Consider the following 21,100-nt stretch of genomic DNA (forward strand, 5'->3'; position numbering starts at 1 on the left):
TTCTATGATTCTGTGTTTATGTTCTGTTGTTGGTGTCCCAGGACTTTGACTTTTGATCCATCTGTGGGGAAACCTGTCTAAAGGCAGAAGGAGGGTTCAGAAGGAGCTCAGTGCTGAAAGTTACTTTCATAGTAGATATGCTTCTTGGTCGTGTGGTTATGGGGTGTCAGATGCTGTGGATACAGGAAAAGAAAATAGAACAGGATTGAAAACCAAAATGGTGTTCCACCTGAGCCTTGATTAGAATTAAAAGAAATAATCAGCTACTTTGGCCCCTTTTTGACTGCTATTGACTTGGTTTAGTACTGTCATGAGTTGCAAGTGTGTGCAGCAGAAGGGAAGCCAGTCAGCTGTAGGAGTGGGGCCAGCATGCATGAGGGTTTGAGTACAGGATGGGACTGGAGACAAGGAGCTGGCTAGAGGCCAGGGGAAGGGGATGGGAGGCTGTGCCAAGGACAGGTGTCACCACTTGCAGGAGGGATGCCAGTCTGGCACAAAGCAGGGCTTGCACAGAGGTGGTGGTGATGATTAATACTACTCCCTGTGCAACACCATCTTAATAAGCCCTACACAAAAGCCTGACTGTATCTTCTGCTCACTGCCTGACATGTACATTTGCATGCCATCCAGGCCATGATTCTGGTCTTGGGAGAAAACAGGCCCATATGTGAGCATAGGCAAAGGGGAGATGCAGCTCCAGAGCCACAGTCCATTTCTCCTTCAGCCTTCAGTAGGCAGTGTTGTGTGCCTGGGCCCTGGTTGTTAAAGGAAAGGCCACTTAGGTCTGAAAAATAAAACCTCAGAATACATGGTCACTAGCGGAATTGCAGCAGTGAGCTAATAGGTTTTGTCTCAGCTCTGCATGTCCTGTACTGAGGATCCCTCTGGCTGGATTCATTCCATATTGTGTGCCCAAGTAGGATGGCTGCTGCAGCACTGTGGCATGCGTGACTACACACCATGAAGACACTGCTCAAAACACCTTTCATCCCCAGTAAATCAAAGGTACAGAGTGCAACAGTATAATCTCTTACTACCTTGCTTTTCCGCAAATCCCCAACCTGTTCATGTCCAAACATAATAAGCAATCAAATACAATCTCCATTCAAACAATGGAGACTAGAGTTAAAATTGTCTTTTGGGAAAGAAAAATCTAACACATGTACACTTTCTCGCAGGCAAGGAAAACTAAAAAAGAAAAAAAATAGAGTTTCTGGCCTGGTGCCAAATTAGGGTTTAAAAATTCATGCCCACCACAAGAATTTATATAACTTATGAATAATTTATAGGCTGCACCAATAACAAGTGGCTTAATATCTGATAGAGATTATTTAATCAATAGAAAACAGTGCAGTGAAAAAACCATCACAGAACTACAACATGTCAGTCAGTGCTGGGCAGCTTTTAACCCCCACCTGCTACATGTATGTGCCTTCATAGATATGTATGGAAGGACATTTTGTAAATAGGGTGATAGCATGGAAGTGGAATGGCCAGGACTTTTTCCTTCTGGAAGCATTATTTGGCAGTCTGCTGTTCCAGACATTTCCCTTGCTGATTCGTCAGAGCTTTGAAATGTAACAAGTTTTCTAGCTATTTGCTGAATTGGTCAAAAGGAGTAGCTAGTTTCTCATGTATAATCTGCTGAGGATTGTAGCTTTATTGTGAGATGGTTCAGAGTTCAGCAAGGCTGGTGGCAGGCACAAATAGGTGCCACAAGTCTCGTGGCATGAAATGTCTTACCTGTAGGCATCACAAAACAGTGAACTTTGAGCATAGAGGAAGCAAGCAAGAATTCTCCTGATTTTTCTTTTCTTTGTGTGTATCTCTTTCTGTACAATTGCACCACAGTTTTACATCTTGCTGGAACCTGAAGTTGTGCATCTTAAAAGCTAGCCAGTGCCACATGAATATCCAGTCTGGCATAGTAAAACCCCCAGAATATCACCCAGCAGTGTGTGATGGTACCAGTGGTACACTCAGACTTATGTAGAAGGCCAGCCTACTTGTTTAGGTTTAAGTAAGGTAAAAAATAGATTATTAACTGGTTCCTTGATAGGAAGCAATTCCAAAACAAGCTGTGTGAATTGACTACCATTCCTAGAGCACCGGAGAGCATTTCTTGTTACCCTTATTTTTCTTTTTTATTTGTAATACTTGCCTGAAATGCTTTATGTTTCAGTATAAGCTTTCATCTAAAGAACTCTATCCACTAAATGCTTTTATAATAATAAATAAATTTGTATGGCCCCAGAGGATCTAATTTGTGTAGCTGTGAATGTCTCATAAACTGTCTTCGTCTATAAGGCTGAGAAAACAGGAGCTGCATACCCACACTAGAATGTATAGTGATGGGCTGCTGTGGGCAGTCCCATCTGGCAAGAACTTTAGTATTTCACACCATTTGTGCTAATGACTTAAAGACAGTTTCTTGTTCTTCACAGATCATAAGTCGTGTGTCTGTTTGGGTTTTTTCTTTATTTTTTATTCTGGGGGGAGGTTCTTATTTTCCATAAATATTTGATAATGCAATGGTGTTCTCTGTGCCAGCTAGTCTTTCTTAAACAGTATTTTCCCAGGTATTGTTCAGAGCAATCCTGTTTCTTTTGTTACAGTCCTGATACGGAGATAGCATGTAGCTGTGTTGCCTTAATGAGAGCTCTGTGAATTATTCCTCTAAGCTTTCTAGGGCTTGGGCAAAGGCAACCTTTAATAAGCTGCAGCATAGTCACACAGACAGGAAGGCAAATCATTACCCAAAGTGTCTTTTTGCTCTTTTAAGTGATGTCTTCATAGTGTTGCAGTGCAAAGGCAATCTGGTCATGGAGAAGACCTTGCTGTGCTGGCACTTGACAAGAGTGGTACAGAAGAAGAGCCTATGCCCTAGTCAGCTTACAACCTAAACCAGAAAGAAACCGTTGGAAACCCAGTGATGGGGAAGTCCAAGCTGTTGTCAAGCATCACAGCAGAGAACAGTCTTCAGGAAGAAGACAAAGAAAAATTATGGTGTAGTTCTGTCACTAGTAATGGTGCTTTTCCAAGTATGGCAGGGAGGGGGAGGAGGAGTGTTGGGGGAGCACAGATTTGTTTGCCTGGATATTTAACAAGTGAATGGTGGAACCTGGCTCTGGAGACTGGTCAGAGATGGAAGTCAGCTTTAAAGGCCAAAGAAGAGTTCCTAGGTTGGTTACAGAAGGGCCTTTCAGATATCTAGAAATTGAGGCAGCTAGTTCATGTTAGATATAGTATAAATAAAAAGGAGACAGTGGGGGTGTCGAAGGAATGGTCAAGGTAGAAGCTAAGAAAACTGTATTACAGTGGTGATCTGAGATCTATTTTGAGTTGCCAGCACCGGAGCAAAAGTGTGCTTATCAAAGTTAAAGAGACAGTGGTGGATTACTTCAGATAAAAGATATTTAGCTAAACCTAGGCATGAAATTTTTGCCATGTGAGTGGTTAGGAAAACCCACACTACAAACCTGGATTGTAATCAAACAAGCAGTGTTGTCCTTAGGGATAGAAAAAGTGGAATCGAGTGGAGAGGCTAAGAGTTCTGGTTTAGACTTGTGTTTGAGCTGATGGTAGGACAACTAAAGACGTTAGAGTGAAAAACAATGTCTGCATTTATTCAGGAGAAAAGGAAGAAAACTACTGATTTTTTTTATCTGATTGTCTAAATGTTGCAAGGGGTTTGTGTGTGTTTTGAGGAAAAAGTCACAGCTTTTTTTTTTTTGTGGCATCATAAATCTTCACAGCCCTGTCAATCAGTTAGTATATTTGGATACAGTGAAAAGACATAGTAAATACAGACAAAATTGCTGATCATCAGATATTTCTTGATCTATTAGGGGGAATTGGACCACCCTCTGTGTTTACAGGAGTTCTGCTGACATGCAGGATTTGAAGAAGACTGAAATGACTTGAAGGATGCAGGGATGATGTGAAATTGGTGGGCTGTCACATCTTGTGTTCCCCAGAATATAGGCAAGTTGGAATAATGAGGAAGAGAGGCAAAGTGCTTTTTTGTTACATTTCTAGTCTAAGCTACAGAACAAGCCACAATCAACTATGGGGAAGCTACTGAGCATTAGAGAGCTCTGGAGTCTGTGCTGGTTCCTGGTATAGCTAGAATCAGAGTGGCACAAAGGTGTTTTAGGACCACATTTCTCCACATTCCTCTTGGCTGCTCCTTTTCTTTCACATGCAGAAATCATCCCTTCTTTGCCATATTGCTTAGCTTTCATTATTATTTCTTTATTGGTTTTGATCCTGAAAGAGAAAATAACATGGACAAAAAAAAAAAAAAAAGAGAAAGAAAAGATCTTAGGATTATTCTAAACTCGCTTTCATAAGCTGCATGCACATCTCTGATAGGGTATGTACTGGGTCATTTGCAGTTAGGAACTTATTAGCGCTTTATTATATATTTATTGTATATATTTTTAATATTTTTTAATTATGTTTTTTACTGAGGAGATGGTGATGATGGGATGCAGATGGAAAAGTGGCAAAGGGAATAGATAGGATGGTGCTGCACACAATCTCTCTGCTTCTTCAATACAAGATGAAATTATTCTTGTGTTAAGCATATGACTTCTTAAAGACCAAAGTCTTGTCTACTTCAAGCTCTGAAACTTAACCAGAGAATTTTAGTTTCATGTCTTGGCTTATAGCAAGGACATGAGATATGACACAAGACATGGGCTTTGGTGTCTTTATGAAAGCAAGTAATGGCCTGAAAAAATTTTTGCAACCTCTTAAAGTATGTATCTAGTGAGTAAAGCAAGTAATGAAGAATTCGTTTTTAACACCACTTGCACTTGGCATCATACTGAGTTGCAGAAGCCTGATGTTTTCTTGCTTTCCCAGTTGCTCTAGCAGGCAGAGAGGAAATTGGTGGTGGAGACAGCATGGTGTAGAATGTGCAAGGGGCCACAGGTGCTAATCCCAGCTCTGATATTGATTTACTGGGCAAATCACTTTGCTTCACATATGCCTATCAGTAAAGATCAGGAGGTTAATACTTGCAACACTTCTCTCATGTGAAATGCGATGATTGTAAGAGCTGGTGTGTATCCAGAGCTTACAAGACGTGAGAGTTAAGTGCTCTTACAGAGCCTTTTGTCCTAATATAGCTCCTCTCTGTATTATCACAGCAGGTAGTGTGCATGCTGCCAGCCAGAGGCTGGGTCTTTCATTTCCTTGAACCCCTTTGCAATGACTATTGCAGGGCAGGGTTTCCTACATTTTTACAGTGGGAAGAGTGATGCTGTTGATCTTAAGTAGACGGGCTTTAAAAAAAATAAAAGGTTCATTCACCAGTAAGTTACTTTCATCTCCAAATGTAATAGGAGACTAGTTCTGCTTACTGGTCTGGGATTTTTAGAATTCGCTCATTTGCTTAGAATAAATGGAAAAAGTAGTACCAGAGTGAGATGAGAACCTGTCATATCTAAGGAAGATAAAAGGGAAGGGGAAACTTGAGGAAATACTGCTTAATGGTTTTCTACCCTACAGGCTATGTGTTATTTACAATCTCCTGGATCCTCTAAGAGCTGGTACTGGCATACTTCCAATCCTATAGGGCTTTGCTAAAGTAAAGGATTTTAGATGCTTATGTGGACTCAGGAGATCAGGATTTTCTTCTGTGCCACAGATTCAGGAAATACGTGTCTTCTGTATGTCTTATTTTCCAGCCTCTGGAATAATGCTCTTTCTTTGCTTTTCCTGACTGGCTTTTCAGAATGCGTGTTCTCTTCCTTTAAGGAGTCATTCAGGCACACACACACACAGATGGATAGATACAAGTATACAGTATTTACAGAGGATTGTGTAAGCCATACAGTGATAGAACCGATGTAACACTTGGAAATTTTCAAACCCTTCTCGTTGGCCTGTTTGGAAATGACATGTGTACTACCACTGTGCCATGTAAAGCGCCAGCAAAGCATTGGCTTGCACAGAGATGGAGGCAGGTGCTGAATTATGCCCTTGTTTTATCAATCTCCTAGCTGGGGGCTATCCTAAGAAAACCCCTCCATCATACTGGAGGGAATAGGGTTGGTGGGTGACCAGCTGTAAATCCAAATGCAGAAATCCTAGTTGCAACATAACCACGTAGTACCTGTGGCATGATCCCTGCAGTATTTATTTCTCACACTTGACCACTGGGGAATGTGTTTGTCGTCCTTCTCACTCCTGTCACGTTGGAGGCTTTTGTCATACCAGAATACATCGTCGCTGTGCGTCTCTCTGTCCCTTGACTTGTCAGAAACACAAATCTTTTTCAAATGTTCTCCCCTGTTCATTTCCATTATTATATCTGGTGCGTCTAGGTGGCAAGCAAAAATGAATAACCTTGTAAATGCTCCCTGTCTTTCAATTTGTTTTATTTTTCATACAACGTGTCAGTGCATTTCTGTGGAGTGTTTTTAATAAGATGAAGTTGATGAAAATAAATTGCTTTGCAGTTCCTGCTGTGGGTGACAGAAATGCTGGGTCTGTAATTTTCCAAAACTGTGCATTTGAAACCGGTGTGGAGGGTGTTCTGTATGCCTGTAACTGCAATTATCTTTGTAAAATACCTCCTAGAAAAAGAAAGCAGCCAGCAGTTTGAATTTTCAGGAGCAAGATGCAGTGCTGTATCCAGCTTCAGTGAAAGAGGGAGTTGTCAAGGAGAAATTCAGGATTGATTCTGTGCCAGGCTTGGGTCTGCCATATGGGATAGTTAGCCAGATCTGTCTCTAGTATGAGAGGAAGAATGAATTACAGAGCAAACTCTCTAACCAGAGTGTCTATTAGCCAAGGCTTGAAAAGTAAGGATTTGGACTTGAAAATGTGAACAACCCATTGCCCATGGCTACTGCATGTCAGCTTTCTTCTAAGCAGTTCAATGTCTTGCTCAAAAAAATGTAATGCAGATAAATGGTGATCTCCAAATTACCAAGGTGTACTCAGTAGACAGTCTGGTATATACTCATCTCTTCTTGGAGAGAAGATAGCGCACCTATTCCAAATGTGATTTTCAAGTAAAGAATTTTTTCTTACTCCTTTTAATGAAAAAAAAGGTCAATAATGTCATATTTCTTATAATTGTTTGTTTTGATAAAAATTGCAGAAAATGCCATTTTAATTCCCTAAATTTATCATTCCAGTTTCTTGTCCACTTTTGTTGTGCTTTTCGTACTACTTACTTGGCTGGCAACACAATGTTAATGTACATTTCTAACTGCATTCTCTGCTGCACTCTATAAGTCAGCATTCTCCTTGTACTGGTTGGGAGCTGGCACATGGAAATAGCACAGGAGCTGATGATGGACCTGGAGCTCAGGTCCGACTTGTGCAACTTCAAAGCTAATGCCATTATCATTAAGCCAATTTTACTTCCCTCAGAAAAGCTTTTAGTCCTTCTACTGTTCTGTCTTTTTGGAAACACTGAAAACAGGAACAATTAAGCCCCAAATTTATAATAATTTTCTCCTCTTTCCATTTCAAATTCAGAAATTTCCTCCAAGATTATGCTGCTTGAGGTACAGACAAGACAGTGTCCTGGATTAATTATTTTCATTGTCCACTCATATTTGAAGCATTGGTTTAATACTGGCAGTAAAACAAGCTTGCTGTAAAACAAAGCATTTAGAAATAGGGATCATACTGTGCGTACAGTTCAGCCTCATATCATAGAATCATAGAATAGTTAGGATTGGAAAGGACCTCAAGATCGTCTAGTTCCAACCCCCTTGCCATGGGCAGGGACACCTCACACTAAACTGTATCACCCAAGGCTTCATCCAACCTGGTCTTGAACACCACTGGGGATGGAGCATTCACAACCTCCCTGGGCAACCCATTCCAGTGCCTCACTGCCCTCACAGTAAAGAATTTCTTCCTTATATCCAGTCTAAACCTCTGCTGTTTAAGTTTCAACCCATTACCCCTTGTCCTGTCACTACAGTCCCTAATGAAGAGTCCCTCCCCACCATCCCTGTAGGCCCCCTTCAGATACTGGAAGGCTGCTATGAGGTCTCCACACAGCCTTCTCTTCTCCAAGCTGAACAGCCCCAACTTTCTCAGCCTGTCTTCATATGGGAGGTGCTCCAGTCCCCTGATCATCCTCATGTCCCTCCTCTGGACTTGTTCCAACAGTTCCATGTCCTTTTTATGTTGAGGACACCAGAACTGCACACAATACTCCGAGTGAGGTCTCATGAGAGTAGAGTAGAGGGGCAGGATCACCTCCCTTGACCTGCTGGTCACGCTCCTCTTGATGCAGCCCAGGATACGGTTGGCTTTCTGGGCTGTAAGCACACTGCTGGCTCATGTTCATTTTCTCATTGACCAACACCCCCAAGTCCTTCTCCGCAGGGCTGCTCTGAATTTCCTTTTTGCCCAACCTGTAGCTGCTCCTGGGATTGCTCCGACCCATGTGTAGGACCTTGCACTTGGCGTGGTTAAACTTCATGAGGTTGGCATCAGCCCACCTCACAAGCGTGTCAAGGTCCCTCTGGATGGCATTCCTTCCCTCCAGCATATCAACTGAACCACACAGCTTGGTGTCATTGGCAAACTTGCTGTGCTATAGGGAGGAAGGGACAGAGAAGTACACTCAAACTTTGTAAAAATACCCAATTTTGTTTGCAAGTTTTCTGGTGATGCCTCTTAAACAAACTGCCAAAGTTTTGAATGTCCTGTTTAGCCTTGCATTGTTGTTTTACAGAAACAACCTTTCAGATCACATGCCTTGTTGTACAACCCTGAAACTCACTTCAAAGGAGTTAGGCAGTGAGGTAGTTCAGGTTTCTGCCTCTCTTACAGGGTTTAAACCAGCTAACTGAGGCAAAGTACCTTTTTTTCAGTAAAAATAATTTGTTGTTTATACTTCTCATTTCCGACTGAATAACTAATGTTACTGCACTTCATTCTGTATTAGAATAGTATATGCTGGGCAAACAAGCAAGGAGACAGAAGAGCATAAAATCACAGCAGAGATGGAAAAGGTCCATGGAAGTTGCAAGCAATCCTCTTGCCAATAAAAGTCCATTGTTTAGTCCATATTACATCTGGTTTATTTTTAAATGCTTCAGTTGGTGGTGTTCCTGCCAATTCCCTGGGGAAACTATTTCATTCCTACTATTAGGCAACATTTCCAGAGATTTATACTAAGTTTTCCTCTGCTTGGCTGCTTTTCACTGCCCCTATTTACAACGACTTACAACAAGATGGTCCATGGCAAGTCCTTTCCTTCCAGAAGATTTCACTCTTCTCTCTATGATTGCCAGGAGCCATGTGCAAGGTCTGGGGTTTCCTCTCTTGCTCCTAGATCCTTGTTGCGCCACTTTTATTCACTCAGTGTTTCATTTTTCATGTGAGCTCCAACAGAGGGCAACTACTTCAGTGAATTACTGCTGTTCAGTAGCAGAAGGTGAGGCCCTTATATAGGCTGCACACATGCAGGGGTGTTTTATCTGTTTTTCATAATTCAGTTTCTTATTTTCATAATTTAATTTATATAATTACATCCATTTTAAATTATTAACCATTTTTAATTCCCTTTAGTTTGTAGACATCTGTCTGGTTCTCAGGTGTCCAAGGCAAAACAGTACGTGAGTACAGTTTTGACACAGCTGTTTTATAAAGGAACTGTCAGGTTGGTTAAGGGACCTGAGGCTTCCTAGTACAGTTTTACTCCACCATAGCTTTAAAAGCTGCTGTGAAATCTGAGACCTGATTGTTCTCTTCTTCCCCTCCTGGTCTTTTGAGTCATCTTTGGCTTACAGATTTTCTTTCACTGTTATATTGAGTACTGAGTTCAGCAGTGGCATGTCTAAAGTTTGCAGAATCTCTGTTAAGAATATTAATCATTCCCAATTTTAAAATTCTGATCCTTTTCCACTGGTCTTCCCAGAAGTATTCTCTTTGACCTCGTGTAAATGGAGGTGTTTGTATGTACTGTGTGAATGTGAGCGGGTTTTATGATAATATGCTTACAAAATCCTGGCTTTGTTATTTTGTAGGTATTTGGTGCTAGAACATGTGTCAGGCGGGGAGCTCTTTGACTATCTCGTAAAAAAGGGAAGATTGACACCAAAAGAAGCCAGGAAGTTCTTCCGACAAATCATCTCTGCTTTAGACTTCTGCCATAGTCATTCAATATGGTGAGTACAGCCATTTCTAACAGGAATTACCTGTTACATAAAAGCACAGAATAAACAAATCTTATTTCTTGATACTTTTGCTTACTATTAAGTAACTGATGTTATACATCTTTAAAAGCCTTGTGTAAAGTGCTGAGGTATGTTTTAATTCTTGGCCATCTGTGAGACAGCGCGTCAGTCACAGATAAACTCTTCACGGAGAAGATCGCTCATCATTTCTCACCAGAGGAGAATTCATTCACAAGGAGTGCTTTAACCAGGAAAACCAAAACCACAAAGGGAAAACAATTTAATTTCCATCATTCTTGGGACACTTGCTAATAACTAAAAATTACTTGCACTGTATCAAAATGAATCCCGGAAGAAACTTGGGACAATTACAAATACAGCAAAGTAATGTTATGGCTTCCTTCAGTTTTGGAAACCTGCTGGCTTTTGGCAACATTCACTGAGTACCTTCTGGGCATTTGAGTCATCATTGCCTTTAATTTCCTTTCAGTATGGAAGAATTTCATTGATCTGATTGCTATTGCTACTCCATTATGTGATTTAACCACCAAGTGAGGTTTAACCTGTGCTTTCAGGTGGTGTTTTAAATTGGATGAGTTTCTCCTTCATTTTCAGCATTTAAGTAATTCAAATTATATTGAAATCAAGTTGTTATAATCAGTCTGAGCAGAAGAGTTTTTACAGAGCTGCTGACCCATAAGTGACTGCTTATTTCTCAGAAATGTAGCTCCTCACAGTTAGATTGGCTGGGGAACACCATTAACATTGTGTTTGTGTGGCTGCTTCTCCATAACCACAGGCAGCCTTAGACACCCCCTCTCCAGGAGGTGGAAGACCTGTGGTAGATACTGTGGTAGCCGGATTTATATGATCACTGTGTGATTACTTCTCAGTAACCATACAGTGATTTTCTGTACCCCTAGATTTGTGCTGAGAAGTCACAAACCAGAAGTCCATGGCATAAAAGGCCACCATAAAAATGTATGCCTAAATATTTACCTTGCTTTTCCAGCTCCCTCTACATCTCTGGATCATTTCAACAGGAAATACTAATATGAAAGAGAGCATATTTCTAATAAATAGAAAGGGAGATTAGAACCTTTATGGAGGATATATTAAGGAGAGCGTACTGTTAGCAGAAGAGGCAGTTCAAAGATAGTGGATCTGGGTGACAAAAGTCCTGAGGACAATGCCTGCCTGGCACTGGCAGGGTTACAGTAGTCATAGAAACTCCCAGAGAGAGCAGGTTGCACACCCTATCCAGAGGATCTAAGTTTTTTCTGTTGGCAGAGACCTCTGACAAGTTTTATTCTGCAAATTCCACAATTTTCCTCCCTGCTAATCAGCTGCATTGAGTGATGAGACCTTTTTATAATCAGCATAATCCTTGGTAGGTTGTACAGCTGTTATTTTTGATACACTCTGGGCAATGAAACTGCTGGTGGATTGCATACATACATGTTTTGTTCCCTACTTGGCTTAACACTTAGAGACCCAGTCCAAGAAGACTCAAAAATGCTGAAGTACAACTGAAGAGAAATTATTTGCTCTTGCAAATGAATATTCCATAGAAATACGAAACTCCACTGGGATAGAAGTTTCTGCGAAAGCATGCATGTGTACCCATGCATTCTAGTCCTTTGGGCTTGTGATGGATACCTCTTGATATGACAGGCTTTAATAAATTGAGTGAGGATCATGGTGATGCTGTCAGACAGACAAGCACTTCTGCAGGTTTAACGATATGTGGAATTTCCAAGGCAGAGTGTATGCCTCTCTTGAGGAATTAATTTTCCTCTGTTAAACATATTGGATTGTGGGCAGCAGTCTTGTTTAGGAGTAAGTCCCCTATCTCCTTGCCCACTCCCACTGGACTAGCATCTAGTGCTGAGTAAGTTAGCAGTAAATCATAACCTTTCCCTCCCGCCAGGTCACTCAGGGTGGTATGTGTTATATTAGACTCTGTGTTGTATTCTGGACAGTCATCATTAAACCCGTTTGGAAAATCAGAACATGCATAAATATATGTATGTGCATGTGTGTGAGTATAAAAGTTAATGTGCTTTCGTAAGCAATGAAGCCTGACCTTGTCCTGTCGTGGGGCAGAGAAATGACAAATCATCTCATCAGCTAGGTTATCCAGTTATGACCACACTGAAAAATGAAGGCTTCTGTTTTGGTTAATGACTAAGTGTGAGTGCCTCTAACCTACTGGCAGAATAGATTGATAGCCTGGTGTCCCCAGCCCTATATTATTGTCCCATCTTCTTCCTGTACGTCCCAAAACACTGTGAAATATCTCTGGCTTACTTTCACAGCAGTATGTAATCACATTCGGCTTTCACTGCTCAAAATGTTTTGATGTACCAGGGTTCCCAGATCAAAGAATCAGAAAGGATTCCCTAATGCTCCCGCCAGTAAAAGGTTTCTGCTGCTACTGTGTGGAGGGATCCCATGTGTCTGAGAGGTGTTTTCAAAAAAGCAGCTCAGACAAAGAAACAGAATAGGCTTGGAGCTTGAGTCTATGTGTTGGTTTGAAAAAGTGTGAGCTTTCTGTTCTTTATTTAAGAGAAACAGTGGGGGAATATCTGATGTTAGGAGTCACTTATGGGGTTTTATGGTACAGGTTGGCCATGGGGAAAGCTTATAGGTAACCTCCTGTAGGGTTTTCTAAGGACTTTTCTGTAAACAGAGCATTGTGTGATGATAGGGACCCACGGACAACCATGGATGCAAACAGTGCCATGCCAGAGGTATTTATGGGATCCTGCAAAGTGTATTTGTGTTACCTTGCTGCTTTCCCTGAGCTGGCAAGCCAAGCCGTTAGATCAGTGATGCAGCATTATTGCTTCTGGTTCCAGCTCTTCCTCTATACTAGCTCTGAGGGCTCTGCACCATGCTGCAGTGCCCAGAGCAGACATGCTCAGAGGTGGTCCTGGGGTTCCCTGGACATCAGTGTAAGACCATCCTAGCCTGGGAAGTTTTCTTTGGACAGAACTGATGTTTTTTTTTTCCCTAAGCTGCCATTTACCTAGTGCTGCATGTCTGCTCTCCTAAATTCAAGGCCTTTAGGATGTCTCAGCTGGGTTTCCCAAATTAACAGTCCCTTTTGAATATCCCGCCTCCATACGGTGGGAGACCTCTCAGCTAATTCAATGCCAACTACATTTCTGTCGGAAACAATGTAGGAGCACATATTGCGGCAGGTCGCAGATCCTTGCTTCCCTCAGGAAGTCTCTTTTCTCGGGAGCGAGGGAATGCTGCAGCACCAAGTGAGGGTTGAGCCTGGCGAGGGGAGCTGGCGAGCGCCTCATTGGCTGGGCGTGACATCACCGGCAGGAGCTGGGATTGGCAGCCAGCGCATTTTGTGTGTGTTGGGTTTTTGCTTTGGTCAAGCTCATATTTGGTGTCTGTATCTCACAAGCTGACAAATAAAAATATGATTACAGAAAATGCCCCGTGGCAAACCTTATTATGGCTTTAGAGATAACAGATAATGCCAATTACTGTGCAGGGCACTGGTGACATGGAGAGGAAATCCCCTGCGGTAATGAGCAGCGAGATGATTATTTCATTTTATTTTTATTTTGGTTGCGTTTCATTTTGTGGGGTTTTGTGGTTTTTTTTTTTTCCAAAGCGTGCACAAGAGGGGTTAAGGCAGGTTCTTTATGAATATTGATAAATGACAATTATGAGGGCCCTTTCTCCTTTCATTGCCTGGAGCTGTGCTTGCTTGAGTACGTATAAGGCTCTTGCTGAAGTGCATCTGTATGTGCATGCGTAGGCATGGGGGTGTGTGACTTAGAGGGCTGAGACAATGAAAAAGAGCTTTGACTTTGCCTTGTGTTTTTCCCATCAGTGCAGGTGGGGGACAGTCTCCTTATAAAATAATGCTTCAGGATTTCACAGCAGTAGTGCCAAAATCTCTGGTATATTCCTGCAGGCAGGAGCTGCATAGCACTGTCAGTGAAGGAAGCACACTTTTGGGGGAAAATCTGGTGTGTCTTCAAGAAAAAGAGAAAGCTAAAGAATGCCAGGTGCCATGTTCTGTCAGATAGTGCCACCCTCCTCGTAACTCCTGCTCTGCCTTGCTTGCTTCACTTATAAGGAGTGTGCTATGGTATTCTGCAGGGATGGTCTGCCAAACACTTCAGACTGCAGCAGCTGGATACATTGAAATCAGGGTTTAAGGCCTCCAAATGTCAAACTGTTCTAGAAATTGTGGAATTTAACAAGGTTGGTTTCTGGTTTATTATTTTCTGGTCCTTGAGTCTTTAGGTTTTCAAGTTTTCTTTCATGCCATCAGAAAGGAGAAAGGTGCCTTTTTCCCCTGTTCAGAGCTGAGATTCACCAATCATTGCCTGAATCCAGAACTTTCAGTTCTATGAGGAATTTTCAGATTTCCCTTGTACAGGGAACCGGAAAAAAAACATCAAGTAAAGCAGCTGCAATGCCAATGGCAGAGTTACCAGCTCAGCTAAAATGGACTTTTGTAAGTTTACTTCTTTACATAAGCCACTGGAAACTCAGAAATGGCACAGTCGTATTGTAAGCATAACCAGGTAACATTCTCTGGCAAGGACAGTAGTGGTGATCAAAACTAACAGCCTGTTCTGGCTTTGAAATACGTGAATATACATTTTGAGGTGAATTTGGTAGGGAGAAGTGATATATTTTCATATATCCATGAAAATAATTGTTTAAAAGCAAACAAGGTGTTAGGCATACAAACTCTTCTCCAGGTCTCCTGGTATGTTTATAGGTGTTGTAATTTTTCCTAGCTGTATTTACTTGTTCTGCTGAATTCTGTGAAAACTTACTAAATTTGAGCTCTAAACAAAGAGAGCTCTAAACAAAGATTCTTCTGTAGGTAGATATAAGTTACATGTTCTGATCTGGTTTGCAGAAGCAAGAAAAAAATAAGGTGAAAGGCATTTCTGCTCATGAAAATTAAAAATGTTGCTTCTCATACTATTAATTATTACTGATAAATTATTTGCATCACATCAGGCACTTTTAAGAGGCAAATTGCAGAGCAATTATTCTGTGGTCTGGCCCTTCTGGGAGTTTGGGGTCAGTAAGAAAAGCATTTGCAAAGTAGCCAACAATTTGATTAGTACAAACGACCTGCAACTACTCCAATTAGGAGGTTTCATGGGTTAGAAATCTATGACCTGTAATGTGTTGTCATAGAAACTGTTAGGAAAGTTTCAGCTCAAAAATCACTTTAATATAATGGGTTAGGTCATCATCTTGTGCCAAGTGACAGAGCTCCTTTGAATCCAAAATCTGGAGTCTGTCCCTACACCAGAAATCTTCTGCCAACCCTGGGTGACAGGGAGAGAGTGTTTTACTTCTCTTTTTCATGTGCAGTTGCCTGCAGTACAGATACAGGGATATTCCCAGAGCAGGTAGATGGACTAGAAGGCAGTGGAGGGAGTTAGAGAAGCTGTCTGAACAGCATCACTGGGAGCAGGCAGAAACCAAGTATGGCCATTGTGTAAGTGGAAAGATGGAACATGTTAACGCATATGTGTGCGTTTCATTTTCTGTGTACCACCTCCACGAATTGTGCCCATTTCCACGAGACAGTATTTTCAGACCTCTCTCTGTATGCACTTTGTGCTGCAAGAGAATTGTAAAACCTTTGTTGTAATCTGTAAAAGAGGGATTTTGCAGAGAGTCTGACTGTGTGTGTCTCTCCTGTCATGGCTTATTTAATGGCTCCCTTTCATTCATGTACTCTCCCTTCAAAAACCTACTGTATGTGGGCTCCTGGTGCTAACTTTGTGTTCCGTTGTCTTTGTTGAGAAGCTCTGGTAGTCTGTGGCCACACTGGATTAGGGTCACACTGACTTCTGCAGTGCTGCATTTCTCCTTCATATTCTTTCTCAGCATATGCAGGGCTCAAAAGGAGATTTTGCCATGTTTGTTAATAAAGAGGCTGCTTTTTTATCTTGTGATTTTTCAGCCATGTGATAAAGCCCTACAGCTTTAACACCTTTAGAACAAGGAAAGGGTAACGAGTCCTCTGTTCACCTGCAGAGAGAGGGTTGATGTGGTCATGTAAGACATGGAGAACCAGAGAGATCAGCTGAAATGGGACCAAATTAAATGCATTTACTCTGCAATGTTCCATTAATGCCAAGTAATTACCACATAGAGTGGGATTTTTGTTTTGTTTTGTTTCATTTTGGCACGAGATAATTCTTTCCAAATGTGAATGCATGAGGCTGTCCGGGCTGTTGGGCTCTTAGGTAGATTATAACAAGCCTTCCCTATTCCCATATGTTCTTCTCTCTTCCTTCTGGCATTTGAAAAGCTGGCAATACAAAGATGGGAAATGCAAATGCAGAGAGGAAGTCTCATTTCTCAGTGGCAGTGATGCTGGTTCTCCCACTGTGGTGTAGACTCCTGGCCTGACTTCCATCCCCAGGATGCTGCCTTGGCAAACGCAGAGTGGTCCAAGGATAGCAGAGAAACATTCCAGCTAGAAGAAAATTTTCATGCAGGCACTCTTGTTCAAGCACTGCCTGATCCACCTGCCATCCTGACCTCTGAGAGGAGTGCTGCCAGAACACCAAAAGAGTACTCAGGATGCCCTGAAATTCCTATGCTAACCATTCATACCAGGCACTGGGGTCTATGTTGAAAGAGGGGTGAAGAAGGGTCAGAGAGATGCAAACCTGCCATATGACAGTTCCTGTATTTCAAGGTTCAGTCAGCAATACATGAATGGGCATGTATCTAAAATTCTTGGCAGAGTCCACACTCTCCTCTCTGCTCACTGAGCTATAGTGAAGAGCTCATAATTTTTCTTGGGTTTATTTTGGTGTCTGGAGCCACCCCAGATTTCCTTTCACACATACTACCTCAGTCCCAGGAACCCCCAGGTCCCAACTTAAGGCTTTCAAAATGCTGTCAGATTTGGCAGATGATGACAATCTTGCCTTTGTCCAGGACTGCAGTCCCTGATGATGGCATTTAGGTATTCTTTTCCTGACCATTAACTGGTCATTCACTGACTCTAGAACATTTTCTTGTCATTCATTTCCTGCATTTTTGTCCAGTATGTATGGATATCTTTATAGTTACTATATGGCAAATAAGTCTTCTGTCTCCAGTTACCTTGAAAGTTTGATTTCTATGAGAAAGATAGATTTGATAAAGCACCTTTTGCTTTGTTAGGTGAAAATATGGGCAAATCTGAATTGCACTGTTCCGTTATCTACTGGATTGTTTGCCCATGGTAACAGGGCCACTTCAACATGCAGGGTTCATCATATCTATACAAGATCGAAGATCAAATTTTATGCTCTTTAAAAAGTGAGGCAGAAGGAATCACTGAACTCAGTGATAAGGTAAATGACCAGTAGCTGCTTTGAATGTGCACTATTTTGCTGGAAGTCTCCTTTAGAAATATCTGTTACACCCCCATGTATCTTATTACAGTGTGCTCTGGTTTTGCATAGCATTGACCTGCATTATTTACAGGTTGTGTCTAACTGAACATATGAGACTTCTCTTTAGATCAGAGGAGATAATTTACAAGACATTGTCATGCCTCCCACATTTCTCTGAGGAGCTAGAGACTGTTCTTTACAATGGGATAGAGTTAGAATTAACACCTGCATGCATGAGGAGTGCTAGAGGAATGTCTTAAAAAGAGAGAAGGAAATGACATAAAGATAAGGCTGATTTCCCTTCCCTTATGGGTGCCACTGGACTAGACTGTCCTAATTCTGGCTCTTTTGCTGAGTTCAGTCTCTGGTCAGGGTAACTGGTTTTAGTGAACCATTACTGAGTGTTGTTTAATTGACACTCGCACATGTTGTTGGCTGGCTGTTTCCCACACATCTGTATTCTGGATGGCCACCAAAGCTGGCCATTCTGCCTACAGGGCTGGAGTGCTCCTGTTTGGGCCTCTTATTAGCAAGACATCAAAGGCTCATTTTGCCTACTCATAAGCAAAAAAAAGAAAAAAACTTATTCTTTAGCTTGCCTAAACTGCTTCTCTCATCTCTGACTCTCCAAGAGTTGTCAATGGAAAGAAAATAGAGCAAAATCATCACAAATATTGTGCAAGATTTTTGCCTTTGGATATAAAATCAAATAAATGTAATAGTTCTACAAAAGCACTTGAGTACTAAGAAGCAGACATGAGTGCACAGTGGTGTTACTGTAGGTAGTGGGCATTAATAAGTTAGTAAATATATGATACCTTATGATTTAAAGCAGGAGTTGCCATCCTGAAGATCATGGCTGCCTGGCTTTATGTTACAAATAATAAGAGAATCAAGCTTTGATGGAAAGAAGGAAATCTTCTTTCTTCCTTTCCACTGCTGGTACCCTCAGTTGTGTGCAGCACTAGGTTGAAGGAATTTCTCCATTAGAGCTAACTACCCAAAATTATTTCAAAGCCATGTGCCTATGTAAAAAACTCCTAATAAGGACTTTTTGCAGTAGCTTTTACATCAAGGATGTTTTTTTCTCTATATATCACTCATTTTGTTTGCTGTTGTTGACAGAATATATTGATAGTGTTGCCTCCTACCTTAAGGAGCTGGCATATGATGTAGTATTTCAGCTCTAAATCCAAGCTGAAATTCTCCTCCTACCTGTTTCCCTCAGTCTCTCCCTCAGATTGTGTTGGTATCACTGAAAGTTGAAGATGTTAATTTCCTGCCAGGGGAATGCAGGCTCAAGCCTTGAATTCATCAGGACTGGAAATCTGGGATACGGTCTAGAGTACTGCAAAGATTGGATCTTGGATATGTGTGTTACCCTGCTCTGGATTAAAAAAAGATAAATAAAAACTGTTAAAATATAATAGGTTGGATGCTATGCTGGATAAAGAATACATTTTGGAGTAGGAAAGCTGTTGTGGATAATTTAACTCACATTTTGATCTTCTCTTTACAGCCACAGGGACTTAAAACCAGAAAACCTACTGCTGGATGAAAAGAACAACATCCGGATAGCAGACTTTGGGATGGCATCACTGCAGGTTGGGGACAGCTTGTTAGAAACCAGTTGTGGGTGAGTGTCTCAGAACATACTGCAAAAATCAGTGATAGATTCCAGACATAAAGGTTGTCTATAGTAAGGTTTTCAATAAAGGCATGCAGGCTTACACTGTGCATTGTTATTTTGTAGCAAGATAATAAATTGCTAGGATGCATGTAGTGTAAAGATAGCTAAAAGAAGGGGGTTTAAGTGCTTTGCAGGGAAAAAAGGGCCTCTGTAGGAGTCGCAGATAGATATAGAAATCAAGCCTTTCAGGTTTGGATTTATCTGCATACAGTGGTGTGTGTTTGCTTTCACTGGCTGTATAATTTTGGGGAAACAGTAGTGTTAGCTGTTTTAAGAAGAAGCTTTTAAAATATTAAGGATTCAAAAAAATTAATCGTGGGGTTCTGAAATGGAATTTGTGTGTCCCAGTGAGGCTGCCTGCTTGCAGTTCTTCCTATTCACACTCCACACACCAAACAAAGCATTGATATGAAGCATTGACAGGCAGGATTGATAGGGAGGCAGCAGGGTCCTTTGCAATTACAAGCAGGGCATGAATGCAGACACAAAGGAGACAGCTTGGAGGAATATTGCAGGGGCAATCTAAAAACATTTCCATGGCAATTCAGTTGCCAGCAAGAGTTTTCTAGGTATTTCTGAGGGAACCAGCAATCAGTCCAACAACCGAGTAAAGCCCCGATGCCTCACCAGGGACAGGACATGGTCTCTGGGGGCAGTGTCCTCTCATTCTCACAGCTTCCAGGGGCACCACTTGACCATGCCCCACTCCACAGTCCCATAGGACCAAAGGCTTGGCACTTTGTTGACTGTGCAGCGGGGTAGCTGCAGTGAACTGTAGCAAGGGCAGCAGCTGCATTGAGCTGGCATCACTACACCAGCTTTTAGCTGTGTCTGAATTTGTTGTAACTGCGAGCTCAGCAACTGAATTTACAGAGAGTACCAGTAGATTTCCACCTCCTCCCATACAGACCTACTCTTCCTGGCCTTTGGTCTTGTGAATCTGGTGACTCCAGCCCAGCCCTGTCCTCAGCTAATTACAGTCCATGGTTTTTCAGACTGTGCCAAAGCAATCTGGGGTAGATGTGGAGTAATCATGGTCCCCCGTACAACCCAGCCACTGCCTTAGTCCTGAGCTGTACAGCTCGCTTTCCAGGTCATGAATAATGGATAGCAAATATATTTGAAGTTCATGATGTGATCAAATGTTCATTGATGAGTACACTGAGACCCACCTGTTCCTTCCTGTCTGTGTCAAGATTTGACCTCTTAACTTCACAGATGAAAAGCAAGGAGCTATGAGTCTGCACATGTGCTCCTTGCAGCTGCTCTCAAACCTCCCCTCTAGATTAGAAAATTTCTCCCTGCAGTAGGTCCCAAAACCTCTACACTGTTTAGATAAAATTTCCCCCCTTCCTTCCATGAAAAACAACAAAAAAAAGAGGAGGTATAAAAACCAACCCCATCTCACATTGCCCTGTAGGACTTTTCAAACTCCTCAGGAGCCTTTCAGTAGGGTTCCTGTTCTTGTTAGTACCGGGCTCTGTCATCCAGGTCTAGAGCCTCACAGGGAGGCTTCCTTTCCATCAGCTGTGCTGGAATTCAAGCCTCCATGCTTCAAGCAGAGCCAGCCCCCACATTGCGGCCTTAAAATGTGCTAATAAAGAAATCAATGGAACGGAAGAGATGTGCCTGTAATAAACAGAACACAGCAGCAATGCTATGATCTCCTGCCTTGCAGATGCATTTTAAGTGTGGTGCCAATCAGTAGGCCTCCATGTGAGCTATTACACCACTTCATTAATTCTCCTGGCATGGAGCCCAGCATGACTGATACTGGTGTCTTGTGATCTCTCTGGTTTGGAGGGTGAAGGGAGGAAGGAAGGAAAATGTAACAATATGCCACA

General features: G+C 41.8%; 1 protein-coding gene across 3 annotated transcripts in view; it reads left to right on the forward strand.

Annotated features, from left to right (window-relative positions):
* BRSK2 (BR serine/threonine kinase 2) overlaps window positions 1-21,100 on the forward strand; it is a 317,883-nt gene that overhangs the window by 217,260 nt on the left and 79,523 nt on the right. For all 3 annotated transcript variants that reach the window (XM_005149208.4, XM_005149209.3, XM_005149210.3), the window contains exons 4-5: window positions 10,014-10,154; window positions 19,086-19,202. In XM_005149208.4, the coding sequence (XP_005149265.1) occupies window positions 10,014-10,154; window positions 19,086-19,202 (258 nt within the window). The remainder of the gene's footprint in view (window positions 1-10,013; window positions 10,155-19,085; window positions 19,203-21,100) is intronic.

Source organism: Melopsittacus undulatus, chromosome 4, assembly GCF_012275295.1.
Source record: "Melopsittacus undulatus isolate bMelUnd1 chromosome 4, bMelUnd1.mat.Z, whole genome shotgun sequence".
NCBI lineage: Eukaryota > Metazoa > Chordata > Aves > Psittaciformes > Psittaculidae > Melopsittacus > Melopsittacus undulatus.